This window comes from Salarias fasciatus, chromosome 14, assembly GCF_902148845.1.
Source record: "Salarias fasciatus chromosome 14, fSalaFa1.1, whole genome shotgun sequence".
NCBI classification, from domain to species: Eukaryota; Metazoa; Chordata; class Actinopteri; order Blenniiformes; family Blenniidae; genus Salarias; species Salarias fasciatus.
Window position 1 is genome coordinate 12,669,222 of NC_043758.1, and position 17,140 is coordinate 12,686,361.

General features: G+C 46.3%; 1 protein-coding gene across 1 annotated transcript; it reads right to left on the minus strand.

The window, feature by feature from the left end:
* Positions 1-6,110: 6,110 nt before the first annotated feature.
* LOC115400887 (B-cell lymphoma/leukemia 11B) lies at positions 6,111-16,897 on the minus strand. Its single transcript, XM_075410456.1, is given in 4 exon segments — positions 6,111-8,872; positions 8,875-9,090; positions 13,304-13,678; positions 16,628-16,897. Coding segments are annotated over 4 exon segments (2,223 nt in total). The 5' UTR covers positions 16,680-16,897; the 3' UTR covers positions 6,111-7,292.
* Positions 16,898-17,140: the final 243 nt, after the last annotated feature.

Genomic DNA, 17,140 nt, shown 5'->3' on the forward strand with positions numbered 1-17,140 from the left:
TAGCAGATAACCCTGGCACTAATTATTTGTGTGCTTTCTTAACCTGGTTGCAGCTGGAGGGGAAACAGAGTGGATCCTATGGTAATATAGAAATACTGTGACAAAGAAATGTTGGTCATTAACAATTTGATAAAACTTGAAAAGTAAAGATATAATTGATACCCTTTTATTTTTATTCCAGTCAGACAACATATAATGTTACTGTGACTCTTGTATTCAGTAACATACAGCTGAAGCCGTGCTGTTGTATTGAATATCAGCAGGAATAACAGCAGCTCTCTCGACCAATGTCAACTTAATAAGAATTCATAGAATAACTTAAACACAATCCAGGTGCAGTTTTTTTTTTTTTTTTTGCAGCATCTCATCAAATCATTAAATAAACGAAGCGCTGTGATCAAACTTCAGACAAACAATGTGAAATATAAAAGGACTTATATAAGCGAGGTGAGTGTGGACATTAGCTGCATGTGGAAACTCTGGTTCAGGCAGTTGAGAGCTGCGGCTCAGCTGCCCTCAGGCCTGCAGGGAACAAACACATGAAAGCATTTTCACCTGTCACAGGACTGAACTCTACCTCTAACCTCACCATGCATGCGATTAAGGCAACCCCTTTGACCCCAGTGTGTGTTTGTGTGAGTCCGTGTGTGTGTGTGTGTGTGTGTGTGTGTGTGTGTGTGTGTGCAGGGAAGGGTGGCTGTCTGGTCAAAATCCAGTTTTTCTGGCATTTGTGGATGGATCCCTCTGGACAAACTGAGCTGAACCTGTTGGAGTGTGCGTGCATGTGTGCACACCCACTTGAACAACTGAATAACGGTGTGTGTCCGGTTCACCAGGGGGGTCACCAGGTGCAGCAAAACAAAGTATGCTTCTTCTTTTTTTTTTTTTTCCAGGATTGAGGGTGTAACGGACGCCAGAGGAGCAGTTTATCAGTGTTTGAGCCTGCACCTACTCCTTTTATCTTCTGCAGGCTGTTTATAGCAGTTGTGTTTTTCCCTGGAGCTCTCCATATGAACAGTTTCATGTCTGTGTACAATCCCAAGGCAAAAAAATAAATAAATATTAAGACTATATGTAATATATGATCTGCATATCAGATATTTTATCTTGATATGTTACAATCTAGAGCAGATATTGAACAAAATCCATCTTTCTGTCTCACTAGATATTGAAAAGAAGATCATTCTAAATTTTACGGCATCAATTCTCAAAAAAGTTATCGAATTCTCATCCGGGAAGCTGAGGAGACAAACTGCTCAAGATATTTTTTTTTCTAAGTTTCATTCTTGACTGATGTGTTCCAGCAGCTCATATGTGGATTTTTGTTACAGTTTTCTTTACTGTTGAAAGATTAAACCAGCGCTCCATGCAGCCAAAAAAGGAAAACAATCTGTTTAGTTTTGCATTACCGTAGGCAGGACTGAGGCTCTTTTAATAATGGTCAAGAAGGGGCAGAATTGCTTTTAAAATAACTAAACCAAGCTCTATGCATTCATGTAAAGCACAGGAACCAACAGCAATGGTTATCAATCCATCAGCCATCTGACTGGAAGAGAAGCCGCTCTGCCACCTGAACCACCAAGAAAACGCTGCTCCAACACCGTGCGGTCACGTCTAAGTCACCACATAAACAGGCAGAAGGACCAAAAATGCAAGTTTCTTCTTATCAGAAACCAATCAAATGTTTTTTGCCCCTTTTTGAGCATCTCCTTTTCCTCATTGAACCTCTGAAGGAGCACTTTGAGCCCATCATTGCTGTTCTCTTTTTATGCATTTCCCTTTTGACTAAGTTTATGTTCACCAGAATATGTGTGTTGAGAAAACGGTGTAGAAGATCACTGGTTTGCACGTGGTTTATGGTCATCATACTGTATCATATAGAACTGCACCGTATGGTATTATAATAGATCACAGCATTATGCCTCATAATATTTTATTCTATTGTACCATGTCACGTTGTACTGTATCATATTGCATTGCATTGTTTCACAGCACATCGCGTCATGTTGTGTTGTTTATCATCACCTGAGGGTGAAAAATAGAGAAAAGAAATATCACTCAGCAAAACAGTGAAGAGGTTATTTACATCTCAACTGTGAGGCTGTTAGTTTTGATTTGTCAAACAGATATGTGTGTGTATGCAGCCTATTAAGGCCTGGTTTCATTATCCAGCATTTACGTGTTACGGTTCATACAACAATAAGTTTCATACAGTGAAAAACAAGGAATCAGTGAACCCATCAGTCCTGCCTGATACTGAGAGCGAGCTGAGGTGACACTCCTCCCTCAGAGCTCGTCCGTCGCGATCGGTGACATGATATAACCCCAGTATGAATGAACCCTCCTTGTCTTTCCTTGCTCTCATTTTTTTGAAGGTGTTGAATGGCAAAAAGAGAGCCGCTGGATTGACGGATGGCAGCCCGGGACCTTGTCGCCTCTCACCTCGGCCTCCCACTCTCACACCGTCAGAGGGAGGGAGGAGGAGGAGGAGGAGGAGGAGGGAGATGAAGAAGGTGTAATTCTAGGGTTCAGGTTTCACTCTGCGGTCGTTGCGGGAGGAGGGACGGGCAAGCGAAGGTGGGGATTGTGGGAACTCTTCAAAGATAAAGAGCAGAGAGGGAGTCCTGCGGTTTGTCTGACCACTCCCAAATGCATCTTTCTTGTTATCCCCGTCTCCGTCGTAGCTGGCGAATGATTTAATCCGGAGCTTCTGCCCCCTCCTCAGCTATTCAGGAGAGAAGAAGAACAAGAAGGCCGCCGAGCAGAGGCTGCAGAGATGATCTGAGGCTTCGCACACAGTATGCCATGCAAAATGTAATTAAAAACTCACAGTTAATTGGCTTTTTACATGATAAAGCACAATCTTCTCATACATAAGTGAGAGCCTCCCATGGCCACAGGCTTGCCCCATGGCAAAGCAAACATACACTCCCTTTGTTGTTGAATTTTCAGAGCTAATCATCTTACACTTTATCTGAATTGGCGATTGTGCTACAACTGCCAGAAAATGGTGCTTTATGTTTTCAAAGCTGCACATTAAGATATGCATTAGAGCAGGTCAATCAATAATCCAGTCAGGGTTTGACAACGACGTGGGTCAATCCTCTGTTTTGATGGTGTTGTATCTGCTGATTTAAATGACTCAGTTTGTGTGTTAAAATAGGTTTTTCATCCAGGCAGGACTTTCTCGATTGCAATCTGGGATCATAATTCAGTTTCTAATAATAATAATAATAATAAAAAAAAGACCCTTAGAAAGCAAATTCATCAATTAAAAGACTTTGTTTTCTCCAAAGAAAAAATGGTGGCTTCAATGAGATATTTGTTGACAATTTCTTTGTTTTTCTAACTCTGGCGCTGTTTTTGTTTGTTTCAATTGTTATTTTATCGTGTTGCACGAAGGACTCTTGAAATGTTGATACTGCATAAACTTTAGGCTGTAACTTTTGTCATTTTAACTTAAATCTCCAGATTTTAGAAAATATAAGAAAAAATACCTGCATTTGCTTCATTTATCACCCCAAGGCAATTTTAAAGCTAGATGCAGCATAAAACTGATAAATATGGTTATATGAAATTCACAACACCATCTGATGATTGGAAATTAGAGTCAGTGTGAATTAAAGGTGGATCATCTGACTTGCTGTGCTGATTTTATTGTTTCATCTGGACGTACAGCAGCTGCACATGCTGGTATTAATATACACACGTCAACTTTTTGAGTACTTTGATTCAGAAACCACTGTCTTTCTTCTGGCGGCCCTTTTCGAGATCTTTGGATTGGAAGCCAATTTACAGTATAATGGAAAAGTTAAATTTCCCTATAAAGTAAAACTGATAAACTTTTATGTATTATAGATTTTGATTTATACAGAAGAGAAGAAGACAAATAGTTCAAGCCTTTCTGCTTCACTCTTTTGTTTATAAGTCATGAAAATCAATAATTAACAGTACCTCATAATATTAGAATATTGCATAAGATGAGATGTTTTCCCTATGTAACCAGAGGCCATAATTATCACAATTATTAATGCAAGAAAGTTTTTCATTTCAGTGTCATGAATACTAAAAAACAAAATGAAAAAAAAAAATCTGACAAAACTGATATCTATTGCTAAATTTTCAGGATGAACTTGTTCTTCAAGTGTTGCTGGAGTTTGACCTTGTTGGATTTTCCCTGTTCTTCAAGCACGTTTAAAGAGGCGACGTCGGGAGTCTTTACTCCTTCCATTATATTCGTACAGTATTAAGACTCGTGAAAGCCTCTTTCAAGTTTCCTCCCTGTGGTCCGGATGTAACTGGACCACACTGCCGCACTGGCAGACGCGACGAGCCACTCCTCGTTGTGATTGGCTGGTTCGGGCGCCGACACTGACCCGTGCAGGGCCTGACAGCAGCTCAGGTAGGTGTGGACTCCAGTGGAAGACAAAGGCCACTCCGGGACCTGGAACAGATATCCATTGCTGTAGGGGCCGTGTTCGGCTCTGTATCACCTTACCTTACATAATTGGGCCCATACGAGCACCAAATGGCGCTCGCTGTGGCGCCCGACAGACAGAGCGGAGCAGAGTTTACTGGAGGGAGACACGGAGGATGCTACCTGTCACCTCTACTGTCCTCCCTCCCCGCTTCTCCCCCTCTGTCTCTGCGGAGACAAACGGACAAACTGTCTCATCTGGATCCGAGGGGCTTCTCTCTTCACTTCCTTCTCGTTCTTCATAACACAATGGTAATTGGTGGGAGTGGGCGTGTGTGCATCTGGTGCAATAACCCCACCACCACCCCTTCACATATAACTCCACTCCTCCTCTTCATCTACCCAGCCCCCACCCTGTTGAAAGCTCATTAAAAGACCTGCTGTTAATGAGCTAGAGGGATCATAGAACTTCATTTTCATTTGGGGGGTGGGGTTAAGGCCAGAGATGCTGGTGCAGAGGTTTTTATACCCTTAAAATGGAGTCAGCAATTATCCCAACCCCTTGACACTCCCAACCCACCCTGCTCTGCCTCCGAACATGCCCACAAACAATAATCAAACTGCTGCACCCAGCCTCCACCCCACCCTCCAGATCTGGATCCTGAGAAATCCTGGTCACCCGTGTCCCATCACAGCTCGTTGCACCCATCTCGCAATCTGCAGCGGGACTGACAGCAGCTCAAATGTACAATATGGTAGACACTTGCCAGCCCCCCCCCCCCCAACCACCCCACCCCCCTCCACCTCCCCCCAGTAGAATTACATTACAGTGGTTCTAGACAAAGCCAGAAACATCACAAGGATGTAAACAAGGAGTGAGGGTCCCTAATCCAAACACTCACATTAAAAATTAATAAGTCAGCGCTGACTGTGGTCCTCAGAGAAACGACCCGCACTGACTAAGACAACATCCTGGTGAGAAAAGATACTCAAAAATAGTTTCAGATGCTTTGTTGTAGCTCCCAGAATGAGAACCAAAAAAAAATAAATAAATAAAAATGAAGTGCACAGAAAAAGCAACCGCGAGCACAAAACGAAAGAGCACAAAAGAAGAACAAGAAACCAGTGTGAAATATTTTACCTCTTTTCTTTATTGAGGCTACTTGTGACAAGGGCAGTTACAAAATAATGGTGTCAAGTTTACAAAGACAGCGGAGCTTCACAACAACCAGAGGAAACGATCAGCAATGCGAGGAAAAGTGAAGCATGTATTGGTAACAGGGCCAAACGGATATTATCAATAAAACAAGGGAGCAACTCCAAGAAGATCAATTTATGTACATTTTTCTTTTAAATCCCTGAACAGTTACAGCACACTCATCCACTCATGATTCACTTTTACACAACAGATAGGTAACTGTTTTGACCTGAATCCAGTGACGAGACACAAAATCACTGCAGTTGTCGCAAGAATGTTGGAGCGAAAACTACTTGGAGCCTCAAGATTTGTCTGTCCACATGTTAAACTTAAAACAACCACAACCAGGACATAAGAGAGTTCAAGTAGCTGCAACAGCTGAGGATTAATTCCCCTGATATGTACAAAACTGAAAGAAAAAAACCCAAAACAACTTTCACACAATTCACGCATTCAAGTGCTCAAGCGGCTGTTTCCTATAAAACTCCACCAGTCAACTAGCTACAAACCGCACATCTCGACCCTGTAGTTCAGCAGTGAAACAGACTTTTTTTTTTTTTTCAGTTGAACGACATGCAGCATTCATAAATTAGGTAGAACTGAAAAACAGGAAACAAAATAAAAGCTTAAATGGCTGCGAAAACATGCATGAGCGTCAAGCAGTCCGGCACTTTACAAATGTAAACAATAAAAGAAAGATTACTGTCACAGGATAGGTACAGACACAGAGTGATAATATACACCTGTTTCACATGAAGGTAAAACTGCTGTTTATGCATAGAAATTAATAATGGGAAAAATCAGGAGGTGAGACTTTAAAGTCTCTGTATTCACATTTATACATTTGCTAAACAAAAAAAAAAAGAAAAGAAAAGAAAAAATAATCATCCATTCATACTGTCACAAAGTCAGGAGCACAACCTTGTTCAGCCCCGTGAGCCTTGTAAACATTAAGTGACAAGTGTTGTGACAACCGACCGCCTTTAAAAGAAGGACTCTGAGAAACTGCAGGCGGACAGTGTTTGGATTCGTTTCACCCCTGCACGTCTGTTCAGACATCTCAAGTCTTTAAAAGGTCTTCTCCAAAGAAAACCCACTACAGCTAGGTAGCACATTACAACTTCTCTCCATCTGCTGGTGTGGAAAATATATTAACTTTGCTCTGCTGCTAGACTTTTTTTTCTTTTTTAATTATCATTTCTTATAATCTGCTCTCAGTTTTGACAGTTGGGATCTGTCGCCACCTGTCCGATGGGTCACCAGAGACATAACTCACACGTCTTCTGCATCCTGTGCTGCAGCATGGTGGTCGGCTTCCTGCGTCGGTGTGTGGACTGTGGCGCTTCACTTCCTGTTCGAGAGCTAGGGTAATCTCCCCCCTCTGAATGTCATGGCCTTGTTTTTCTCTGTGGTCTGAAGAACTGTGGGCAATCCGTGTCGAGCAGCAGCTTTGCATACAATCGCGAGGAGCGCGGCTGCCACGCGCCTCGACGCTGGCACTGAGCGGAGACCGCCGGCTGCAGCTCCGTCCCCTAAACCCGACTCCAGGTGAAGAGGATTGTCCGTTCAGGGGTGGGAGTGGATCGCTTTAGTTGAATGAGTGCTTGAAATTCTATACAAGTGCTGTTTTTTTGTTTGTTTGTTTTTTTACAGTCAATGAAAGAGTGAAAATGGTCCTCAGGGTGTAGCTGTCAAAGCCAAAGCTACGTCTGCGCTGTTCTCAGGTGGGAGATCCCCTCTGCCCGGACTTCCTCTGCTGTCTGCGCACTCTGCCGGGCTCTGTCCCTCCTCCACCTCCATGCTTTTTACCACGTCGCCCTGCGTCTTGCCCTCGGCTTCTGTCCGATCCGAGCGGGTCTCGTCCTCCTCCAGCTTCACCGCCACCGCGTCTCCCTGAGATTTCATGGCGGCTAAAGTTTCGGCGGCGCTGGCCTGCGAGTACGCCCCGACGCTGGCGTGGCTCAGGCCGTGGACCTTCTTCAGGTGTTTCTCCAGAGTGGCGTAGACCGTGAAGGGAACGGAGCAGAGCTGGCACAGGAAGGAGGCCTTGGAGCCGTGAGCCCCGTGAGTCTTCATGTGGCGCGTTAGCTTTGAGCTCTGAGCGCAGGCGTAGCTGCAGAGGCCGCAGCGGTAGGGCCGCTCGCCCGTGTGGCTGCGGCGGTGCACAGTCAGATTGCTGCTGTTTCTAAACTGTTTACCGCAGTACTCACAGGCCTCGTCTTTCTTCTTTTTCCCAGTGGAGACGGCAGGTGTGCTGCTATTGCTACTACTGCTATTATTGTTATGGTTGTTTCCTCCAGTGTTTGCGCCTCCTGCTGCAGCCCTCCATTCATTGTCTCTCTGCCACTCGTGCACAGCCTCGCTGAGTTTGGCCGAGCTCCACTCCTTCTCCCTCTCAATGATCTCTCCTCGCTCGTTCTCCCACTCGCCGACTCCTCGCACCCTGTCCCCCATCTCCGGACGCTTGGGGGTGCAGTTTCCGCTGGCGATGCCGCTCTCGCCGCTCCCTCCCGTCTCGCCGCTCTCCAGCGACCCCTCGGAGGGGCTGGCGCAGGGCGAGGTGTGCTGGGGCTCCCCGTGCACCTCCGCCTCCTCCTCGCCTCCCTCTCCCACCTCTTTCTGTCGCGGGTACAGCCTCAGCAGCTCCCGATCCGGCGGTCGGACCTGAGAGGTCAGCAACACCAGGCCCGAAGCGATGGAGGGGTGTTTGAGGAGCGTCAGGTCCAGATCGGACGCGCCCTGCCCTCTGGCGTCTGTGCCGCTCATTGCCTTCGCAACAATTCCAGCCGGCAGCATCTGACACCTCCCTCCCCTCACCCCCTGCCTCCCAACATCCTCCTCCATCATGGCCGTCTCCACCGCCTCGTAGCCGTTGCCTGCGCCCGCTGCCTCTCGGTGATGGCTCCTTATGTGGCGAGCCAGCTGACCGCTCTGGGCGAAGGCCTGCCCGCACACGCCGCAGTGATAGGGCCGCTCGCAGGCGTGCGTCCGGCGGTGAGCGGAGAGCGCTCGCGGCGACTGGAAGCTCTGGTCACACAGCTCACAGTGGAAGTCCGTCTGGTTGGAGCCGGTCTGAGGAAAGGGAGACGCTGCCGGTGGAGATGAAGATGGAGACAGGACCAAGCCTCCGGGCGAGCTGGTCCCCTCGGCAAGCTCCCTGAGCCGCACCGAAAAGTTCAGAGCCTGCATGTTGGCGGAGGAGGACGTGGAAGACAGGTGCGCCGGATGGGAACGACCGGCGAGCTGGGTTGAGGGTTGAAGGCGGAGGCAAGGGCTTGGTTCAGGTGGCGTGGGTCCAGAACGGCTGCAGCTGGTTTGTGTCTCGCACCGCCTCCTCCTGGGTTTGTGTCGTCCTCCTCATCCTCTTGGTAGATGCTGAAGGAGTGTGTGTGCTGAGCGTGCTGCAGGAGCGCCCATGCAGATGGAAACACGTGTTCACACTGCTGGCAGGTGAAGTACGAGGGCTCCTCCCCGACTGGAAACAAAGAAGGACAAGATGAGATTAGCAACTAAACTAGAATCTGGCACTCAGAGAGTGCAGACCTCCGCCACAGCTCAAATCAGTCACCAACAACAATAAGAACACCATATATACTAAAATAACATTTTATTTCTCCCCAAAACAAACAATGTATGGGAGAAAGCTGTTTGTTGCATGTTCATATCTCAATGTGTTGCCTCACAGTGACTGACACTCCGGAATCCCCCTGTTTTTGTCTGTTCTGCATCCTGGTGTCCGGAATACTTCCGTGATCTGGATCAGCAGCTGATATCTCTTAGAGTCATTGAAGAACTTACAGTGTAACTTTTTTGCTAAGCCCCCTTGTCATTTATTGTTGAGTTATGCCCAACTGTGTCAAAGACTGCCCTATCTCTCAATGATAAAGAATCCTTTAAAAAAATTCCTGGATCCAGACAGTGATCCGGATCATCATCAAAATTTAATGGATTCTAAGTTAGCCCAAGACCCACCTCTCCACAAAGTTTCATTGCAATCCGTCCATTACTTTTTCCGTAATGTTGCTAACAAACCAAACAACCAAACAACCAACCAACAAACCAACAAAGCGACGTGATTACATAACCTCCTTGGCGGAGGTAATAAAGAAAGTGGAAATAAGAAACTCCTAAAAACTTTCAAAAATAATTTCAGAAATGCTTCAGTGGACTTGATTTGGCCTTATGGTCTCCAATCCTCAATTGTCTCACATAACTGGCGAATGCTGAGCAGGCATCGTGAGATACACGTTAACTTCAGTGGAAGTTTGACCCAGCTCTTGCAGGAATAGAACATTGAGTAAACATAGGAAAAGTACTGGTGTGACTCCAAAAGGAATTGTCTATTTGGTCATTTTCATGTATTTTTGTGCTTCCAACTAGTTGTAAGATGCTGCAGCAAAGTGACACTGATCAGAAACATTAACTGCCAACAGATGTACCACCATAGCTTCCACATCTTTTTGCTCCATTTTCATACAGTTGTTCAAAGTAGAGTCAAGAGTTAAATCATCATAACTGAGATCCAAAATAATAACATCCGAACAAAACTGATGAGTTGAGACACGAGCTGCAGACTGAATCTGACTTATCATGACTATCGATCAGTTTCGCACCACAGAAGTTCAACACGTACGCATGAATGAAACCGGATACCCTGTGTTAACAGTGTAGTCGCTGCAGAGGTCCTGGAAGATGAAGGGATGATACTGAGAGGACAAGGAAAGTGTGACTCAAAGTGGAACAGAAGTAGCAGAATCTGGAAGCTGAAAGGCCAACCGAGTAGCAAAACATGTTGCAAAGTACATCTGGAGATATTTTTATGTGTGGATAGCTTTGTCTCCTAACCGAGAGGCTCTCTCCAATTAAGCTGCAAATTGCTAATTAGCAGAACGTAGAAAACGAACACTTTATGTAAATTAGGCACTGACTCAGGCTGCTTGACAAATGAGGTCTTTCTGCATACATCAAAATTGGAAAGAAGATCCCCAAATTGAGGAGAAACAGTTTTTTTTTCCCACTTTTTTCTCTTTTGGAGAGGTTCAAAGCCGACTCTAGTATAAGCCTCTTTCATGTTTCCTCAAGTCAAATCCTTCTGTATTTTACTGGAGGGGGGAGGAGAGTGGAGATGAAAAAGAGAGCAACTGTTTCTTTCTCTTTTTCCCCTCTTCCACCCTCCCTCTGTCTGGAGACGCGAGGAGCGATGGTGTTCATGTCCTTTAACCTAGCCCGAGGAGAAACCCAGGAGAAGTTGAGATGCTTCTTTTAAAAATAGGGTGAAGAGTGAGAGCAAGGGAGGGAAGAAGAAAAAAAAGAGCGAGATAGGTAGGTCAGGGCTCAGGAGATAAAAAGAAAATGAGATAAAAAGATTATAATGTAGTACGGGGGGCCAAGAGACACCACGAAAATATGTCACCCCTTTGGATTGTACTTGAGACCCATCCTCCAACCCTGGCTCCCCTCACCCCGTCGCCCCCCCCCTTTTAAAAAAACCCTCCAAATCTTTCCCTGAGGGGGGGGCTTTTGTCTCGGGGTCCTGGAGTGAAACACAATACCCAGCCGGTTTCTCTTTCCTTCACTCTCTCTCCTCTCGCTCCTTGCTTTTTTTTTTTTTTTTTTTTTGTAAGGATTCCCATTTGGCCCGGGGTAGCACTTGAATATTAAGCAGAAGCAATAACTACTAATTAAAAATGCAGATTGGCTGGGAGCACTAACGAGCAGCAGGCAGAATCTCTTTTCCCTTGAGAGGCAGAGGGAGGAGAAAAGAGAGAAAGGGGGGGGGGTGAGAAATTGAAAGAGGGCAAAGCGAAAGTGTGTTGAAGATGGGGGAAAGAAATTGGGGGGGGGGGGGGGGGTGTTGTAGATGAGGGGGAAAAAAAAACAAACAAGGAGAATAAATAAAAAGGAATGAGACAGATGCACGCGGCTCTTCAGTAATCCATCCCACTCTACCCCCTTTCTCCTCCGTCCTCACAGCTTCTTTCAACACAGAGAGATAGACGGAGGACCTGTCTGTTGTGGGATAACTGCTCTTTCACTTTCAGTCATCTCAGATGCTCAGTTTCTCTCTCACAGAGCGGCCTCCATTAAAAACAGGACGTCCTCTCACTCACAAAGCTGCCGGCTGTCAAATTAAATCTACACTTTGCCGATGTGTCGTCTGAGAGCTCAAACTTTAAGTCACAACTTGGAGAAACAAATAAGGCAAAAATGAAATAAAATAGATGAGTAAAGGCTCGCTCTCATGCGCTTCCAAACAAATGCAACCTACATTCTTGAATGAAAATTTAATCCAAACTTATCTACTTTTGCATTATTCACAAGCTGTCATGCTCCTTTCCCCCTCCTTCGCCTGCTGCACGTGTCGGGCGTGTTGTATAATCCTGCGGGCACCAAATTACTAAACTGCTGCGCTTTCTGACGTTAAGTGAAAGACAGAGAGAGGGATGAAAAACATACCGAGACAGAGAAACAAGAGGAGGTTGTGGACAAACGGAAATGGTTGTGTGTGCACATGTCCCCTGAGCGTTACACAAAGGAAGGAACTGCTAATGCGTGTGCACACGGCGGAGGAGAGTTTCAAAACGTGCTGGGCGGTGGGGGGTGGCACTCGTACCTACGAAACGTCTTTGGCAAGACGTTCAACCCCTTTGCAATCATTAACAACACTTTTCAACCCCCACTGTTGAGATGCTGCGTGACCTTCAAACAAATCTGACCTTTCCAGAAGAAAACAAAAAGACAACACATTTCTCTCTGACGGACATGAGCTTCTTCTGAAGGATTATAATGAGAATTCATGAATTTCTGATAGAGTTTAGATGGTTTTTGCACATTACATTAGGTACAACTAACACACTGTCCACAGATACATTTTTGCTTAAAAAAAAAAAAGAAAACAAGCAGCATGAAAGGTGTGAAGCAATAAGACCTTTAGGAAAATTACTATAGCGAGGGATGGATTTGTACATAAGAAAATGAGAGGAAGTAGAAGCAGGAGAGGATGAATAAGATGAAGAAAATGCAGGAGGAGGAAGGAGATTCCCAGGAGCTCAGGTGGCTTGGCCCGGGGCAGAACAGTGGGAGATGGCAGAGGAGCCGCACATGATGCAATGTCCTCCATTACAGTGTCATGACAGCCAGCAGAGCTGCATGATCTGCCTCACACCCGCTTCTCTGACCATTTCACACCGCCGTCTGCGGATCCAACCATCAGTCCCCTCTGCGCCGCAAAAAGCTCCGACAAAACACGAAGCCCGCTGCCGTCTGGGCTTTTCAGAGGGGGGGGGCGTCGCTTCGGTCTCTGTTGTCCAGGACGCAGTGGGTGACGGGGCTGGAGAAACATGTTTACCTGGCCACTCCACCTCTGAGACTGACAGCCAGGGGATGGGAAGGAGCTGCGGAGCTCAGGTGCTCGGTGAGGAGCCCCCGGGGACCCACAGTGCCCTCCGAATGTTCCTGACGCCTCTCCTTTCCACACAATTAGCCTGTGCGTCACTAACTCACGCAGGTCTGCTAATGGCAACGGCTAGTTAATGAGCTGGACTCGGGAGGGAGGAGTATGAACAGAGGAGGAGGTTGAAGAGAGAAGAGAAAAAAATAAAACAAAACAAACAAAAAGAAGAAGAAAAAGCCAGAGTCACTAATTAGCAACCTGTCTTCCTCTTCGTCTTCTTTCTCCCAGCACTCACCTGGTTTCCGCATCTCTGTTTTCACCCTCACGCCGGGCTCCTCCCCCCAGGCTTCGTCCACGGCGGCCCCCCTCCGCAGCTCGATGAAGCCCGGGCCCAGGAGCTCGGCGCCGGCGACCTGCTGCCGCGCTCGGCCGGCAGGTGAGGGGGGCGTGGCGCTGGCATTCGGAGCCAGGTTTCGGGTGCCGCAGCCGCCCTGTTTGTGCTGGATGAACGCCAGGATGTGGGCCAGCGGGAAGGCCTGGCTGCACTGGCCGCACGTCAGGAGGTCACGACCCTCATCAGCAGGTCGGACCTGCGACGGAGGAGGAGGGGGGAGAGGAGGAGGAGGAGGGTCTCCTGAAGAACCGGCGCCGTCCGCTGCATCAGCAACATCTGAGTGAGGAGAGAGGAGCTTCAGTTAACAGCAAGGAAATCCGTTTCTTTTAAAGTCACGGTCAAACAGTCAACAGTACGGGCAGACACACTCATTCAACACAACACCTCACCATGAATACAGGAGCAGTTTCAGTCTCAGTATTTCATTTTCAAACTGAACAGCTACCAAATTACGTCATGAATAATTTGCTCTACTGGCAGACTTATGGCCTTTTTATGAAAATCTTTTTATTATAATAAAATATAATTGTAATAATTATATTTTAAAAAACCAAACAAACCAATTGTCTTGGTAAAACATGAGCCTCTGTTTTGAGATGTCAAGCCTGATGTATGTTATAAGATGAATCTGTCACACAATGAGAACGATGAGATGATTTTACTGGAAAAAAAGATCAAAATACTCCGTTATACAAAAGGCTTTTTTATAGAAGTCATCTCTAGTATTCTAAAGGAACAAGAAAAGAAATCTTGTTTGTAATAATATATAGAGATCTGTTAAAATGTATTTCTTTACAAAATAATGAACCAAATAGATGAAACCAACTTCTCAAATGTGGATATTAGTCATTTAACCTAATTTGCGATGAAAAAAAGTTAATACATCATCATTTTTTTGCTTTTCGATGGTTGGAGCTTTCCAATTTAATTTGCAGAAGTTTTCAAAACTGTTTCATTTAAGGCACACATCTGGACAGTATTGACAAAAGTGCAAGTTTTCTTGAAAGCATCACTATTTTTACACACGTGCAAAAGACAGTGAAGTAAACATTTGTTCTCAAGGAGAACGCCTGTTACACTGTTTGAATTGTACTCACTTATAAGTAAAACACCATTCAAGAAGTGTTCAAAGCACACTTCACAAACTGAAAACATAAATATCATGACAGCTAACAAATACAGATCAAAAGGCTGGAATGTTAATTCAAATTATTGTTGAATTGAGAAGTACTGAAACAGATTACACAGTGTAAATTGTACTTGAGACAGAAAATACATTTGTTGAAGATATTAAAGAAAGTAGAAGCATCCCAAAATTCTAGTAATGTTGCTGGGACACCTTTCTTTTCCCCCTGGAAAATCCACATTTCTGTGCTGAGGGTGAACAAAAAGCAGACGGACGTCTGAACATGGAACAGAAAGCATCGCGTGTTTATGCACACCAGCTCTGGACCAGACTTTCAGAACTTGACTCACAAGGTGGTGTTGACCTCAATAGAACAAGGAGCAGGCGTGGTGATTGAAAGTGCTACTTTCAGTTGTAAAGTCAAGAGCAACGAGGCCAATCGGCTCAGCCAACACTGACCACTTCCTTTTAACTAACCCCACACACATCAGCTCGCTCTGTCTGAGGCTGCAGGGTGCAGAGAGCAGCCCAACTGTCCATCTCAGCACAAACTCCAGCCTACACATGTGACTCACGCTATCTGAAGAAAAAAACAAAAAAACAACCAAAAAAAAAAAAAAAGTCAGATGGAGGCTGAGGCTTTCACCTGTCACTCAAAACAAAATGCTTCCTTACCAGCCACAGGCTGTGGGAGTTTCTCAACAGGAAGTGGATTGCAATAAAAAAGAAAAACAGTGACTGGAGGTGTTTGAGATAAGAGCAGGCCTGACTTTTTCTTTTTTTTTTTTTTTTTAAAGTTCACAAGCATGTGCAACACACAGCTCATCTGATTAAAAGATGAGAACTGGACCGGTCTCCTGTGGTCCTGCTCTTTGAAATGCACAGTTTGAGCAGAGCCGCTGAAGCAGTGAACACAGGAGTTTAAAGCCAGACCTCTGCAGAGTTTGTGTAACCTCTGGGTATTTCCTCAGATAGTCTCAGGCCAGGTAGAGTGGATGAGGAGGAGGAGGAGGAGGCGGAGGAGGAGGGGGTGGAGGGGTCGGAAAGTGTATTGCTCAATGCGGTCACGGGCACACCTTGATGCCTTGGCCTGGATCCACCTGCCCAGGCTGGGGCCGGTGAGCGTACAGGACAGGTACAGACAGTACAGTCTGAAGTCGGATCTCGCCAGTTGTTACTCAAAAATGTCACCTTTCCTGTTTCAGGGCTGCGCTGTTTGTGCAGACTTGCAAGGCGCGGTTTTACGCGCGTGCACGCACCGCACGCACACAGACGCGCAAACACAACACACACACACACACACAGTCAGGGTTGAGTCAGGGCCTGTGGTCAAAGCAGACATGCACCACTGGTCTCCAGTAGAGAACTGTAAAAAACAAATGCTCTGTGAGTTTCTGTCCCTGTTTCTTCTCAAACCCAGGCTACTATCTTTAAAAATACAAGACCAAACCTGGAGGTAAAAAAAAAAAAAAAAGTGTGATCAATAATGAATCTTAATTTCATTTGTTTTTTATGTGTTGCACAAACTGTCTGAATATTTCAAAGAGGGAAATGACAAGAGCCAGGACTGACCCGGGCTCCTCTTTCACCGGCTGACGCGTCCGGCGCCGCGGAGAACTTGAAGAAGTGTCGCGGACAAAGCCAGAGATCAACGGAGAAACCTGATCATGGAAATATTAATCATCGTGTTCGGACCTGTAGCCTCTGAAACCAGCGTGCCAATAAACCGGTCCTTCCTCTGTGCAAACCGCTGCAGCAAAACACACACATACACTCACACACACACACACGGACGCGCGATGATCAAGAGCGAGCCCTTATTTCAATATTTGCCTGTAAAGTCCGCACACAACATTAAAGATCCATTTGGATTGATTGAGTTGAAAGTAAACAGAAAAGACACCTGTGCCGAACCATTTGGAAAGAGCGCGTGCGTAAAAAATATATATTGACAAGACGCTTATTGATATTCTGCCGTAACCCGGTGCCAGCGCGCATCCAAAACACGCGCGTAAGTGGTAATAAAATCAGGAACAGGGGTCCGTGTCAAACACATGTCGCCGCTCCGGCCCGCGCCGCGCTCTGCCGCTCCTTCTTACCTTGAATTGCGCTCAGGTGCTGCGGTCTGCTTCCAAGTTTGCGCCTGGACATCTCGCCGAGCGTTCGGCACCTTTTCTGGGTCCCAACCCGCGCGGAGAAGCCCTGGCAGAGGGAAGTGGGGGGGGGAAAAAAATCTAAATAAAATAACAAACGGACCCCGTCCAGGTGCGAGCTGGCTGAGTCCCGCTGCTGGTACCGGGAGGCTGGCCTCAGTCTGCTGTGAAGGCTGCGTTCAAGTTCACGCTTCTTCTTCTTCTTCTCCCCCTCCTCCTCGCGCGCACCGAGCGGAGGGCAGAAAGGGGGCATGGGCGACTGAAGGCACGGCCCGCCCCGCTGACCCCGCCCCTCCTCCCGGCGAGGTGCCGTCGGAACGCCGCCCGGTTGCCACTTTTCCCTCCTCGCGGTTGGAACCGGAGCGTTTTTTTTTTTTGTTGTTGTTGTTGTTTTAGCGGCCGTTTGCAGGTTTTACCAGAGGAAACCTGGCAGGTTCCTCTTCAGCCTCAGAGGAACTG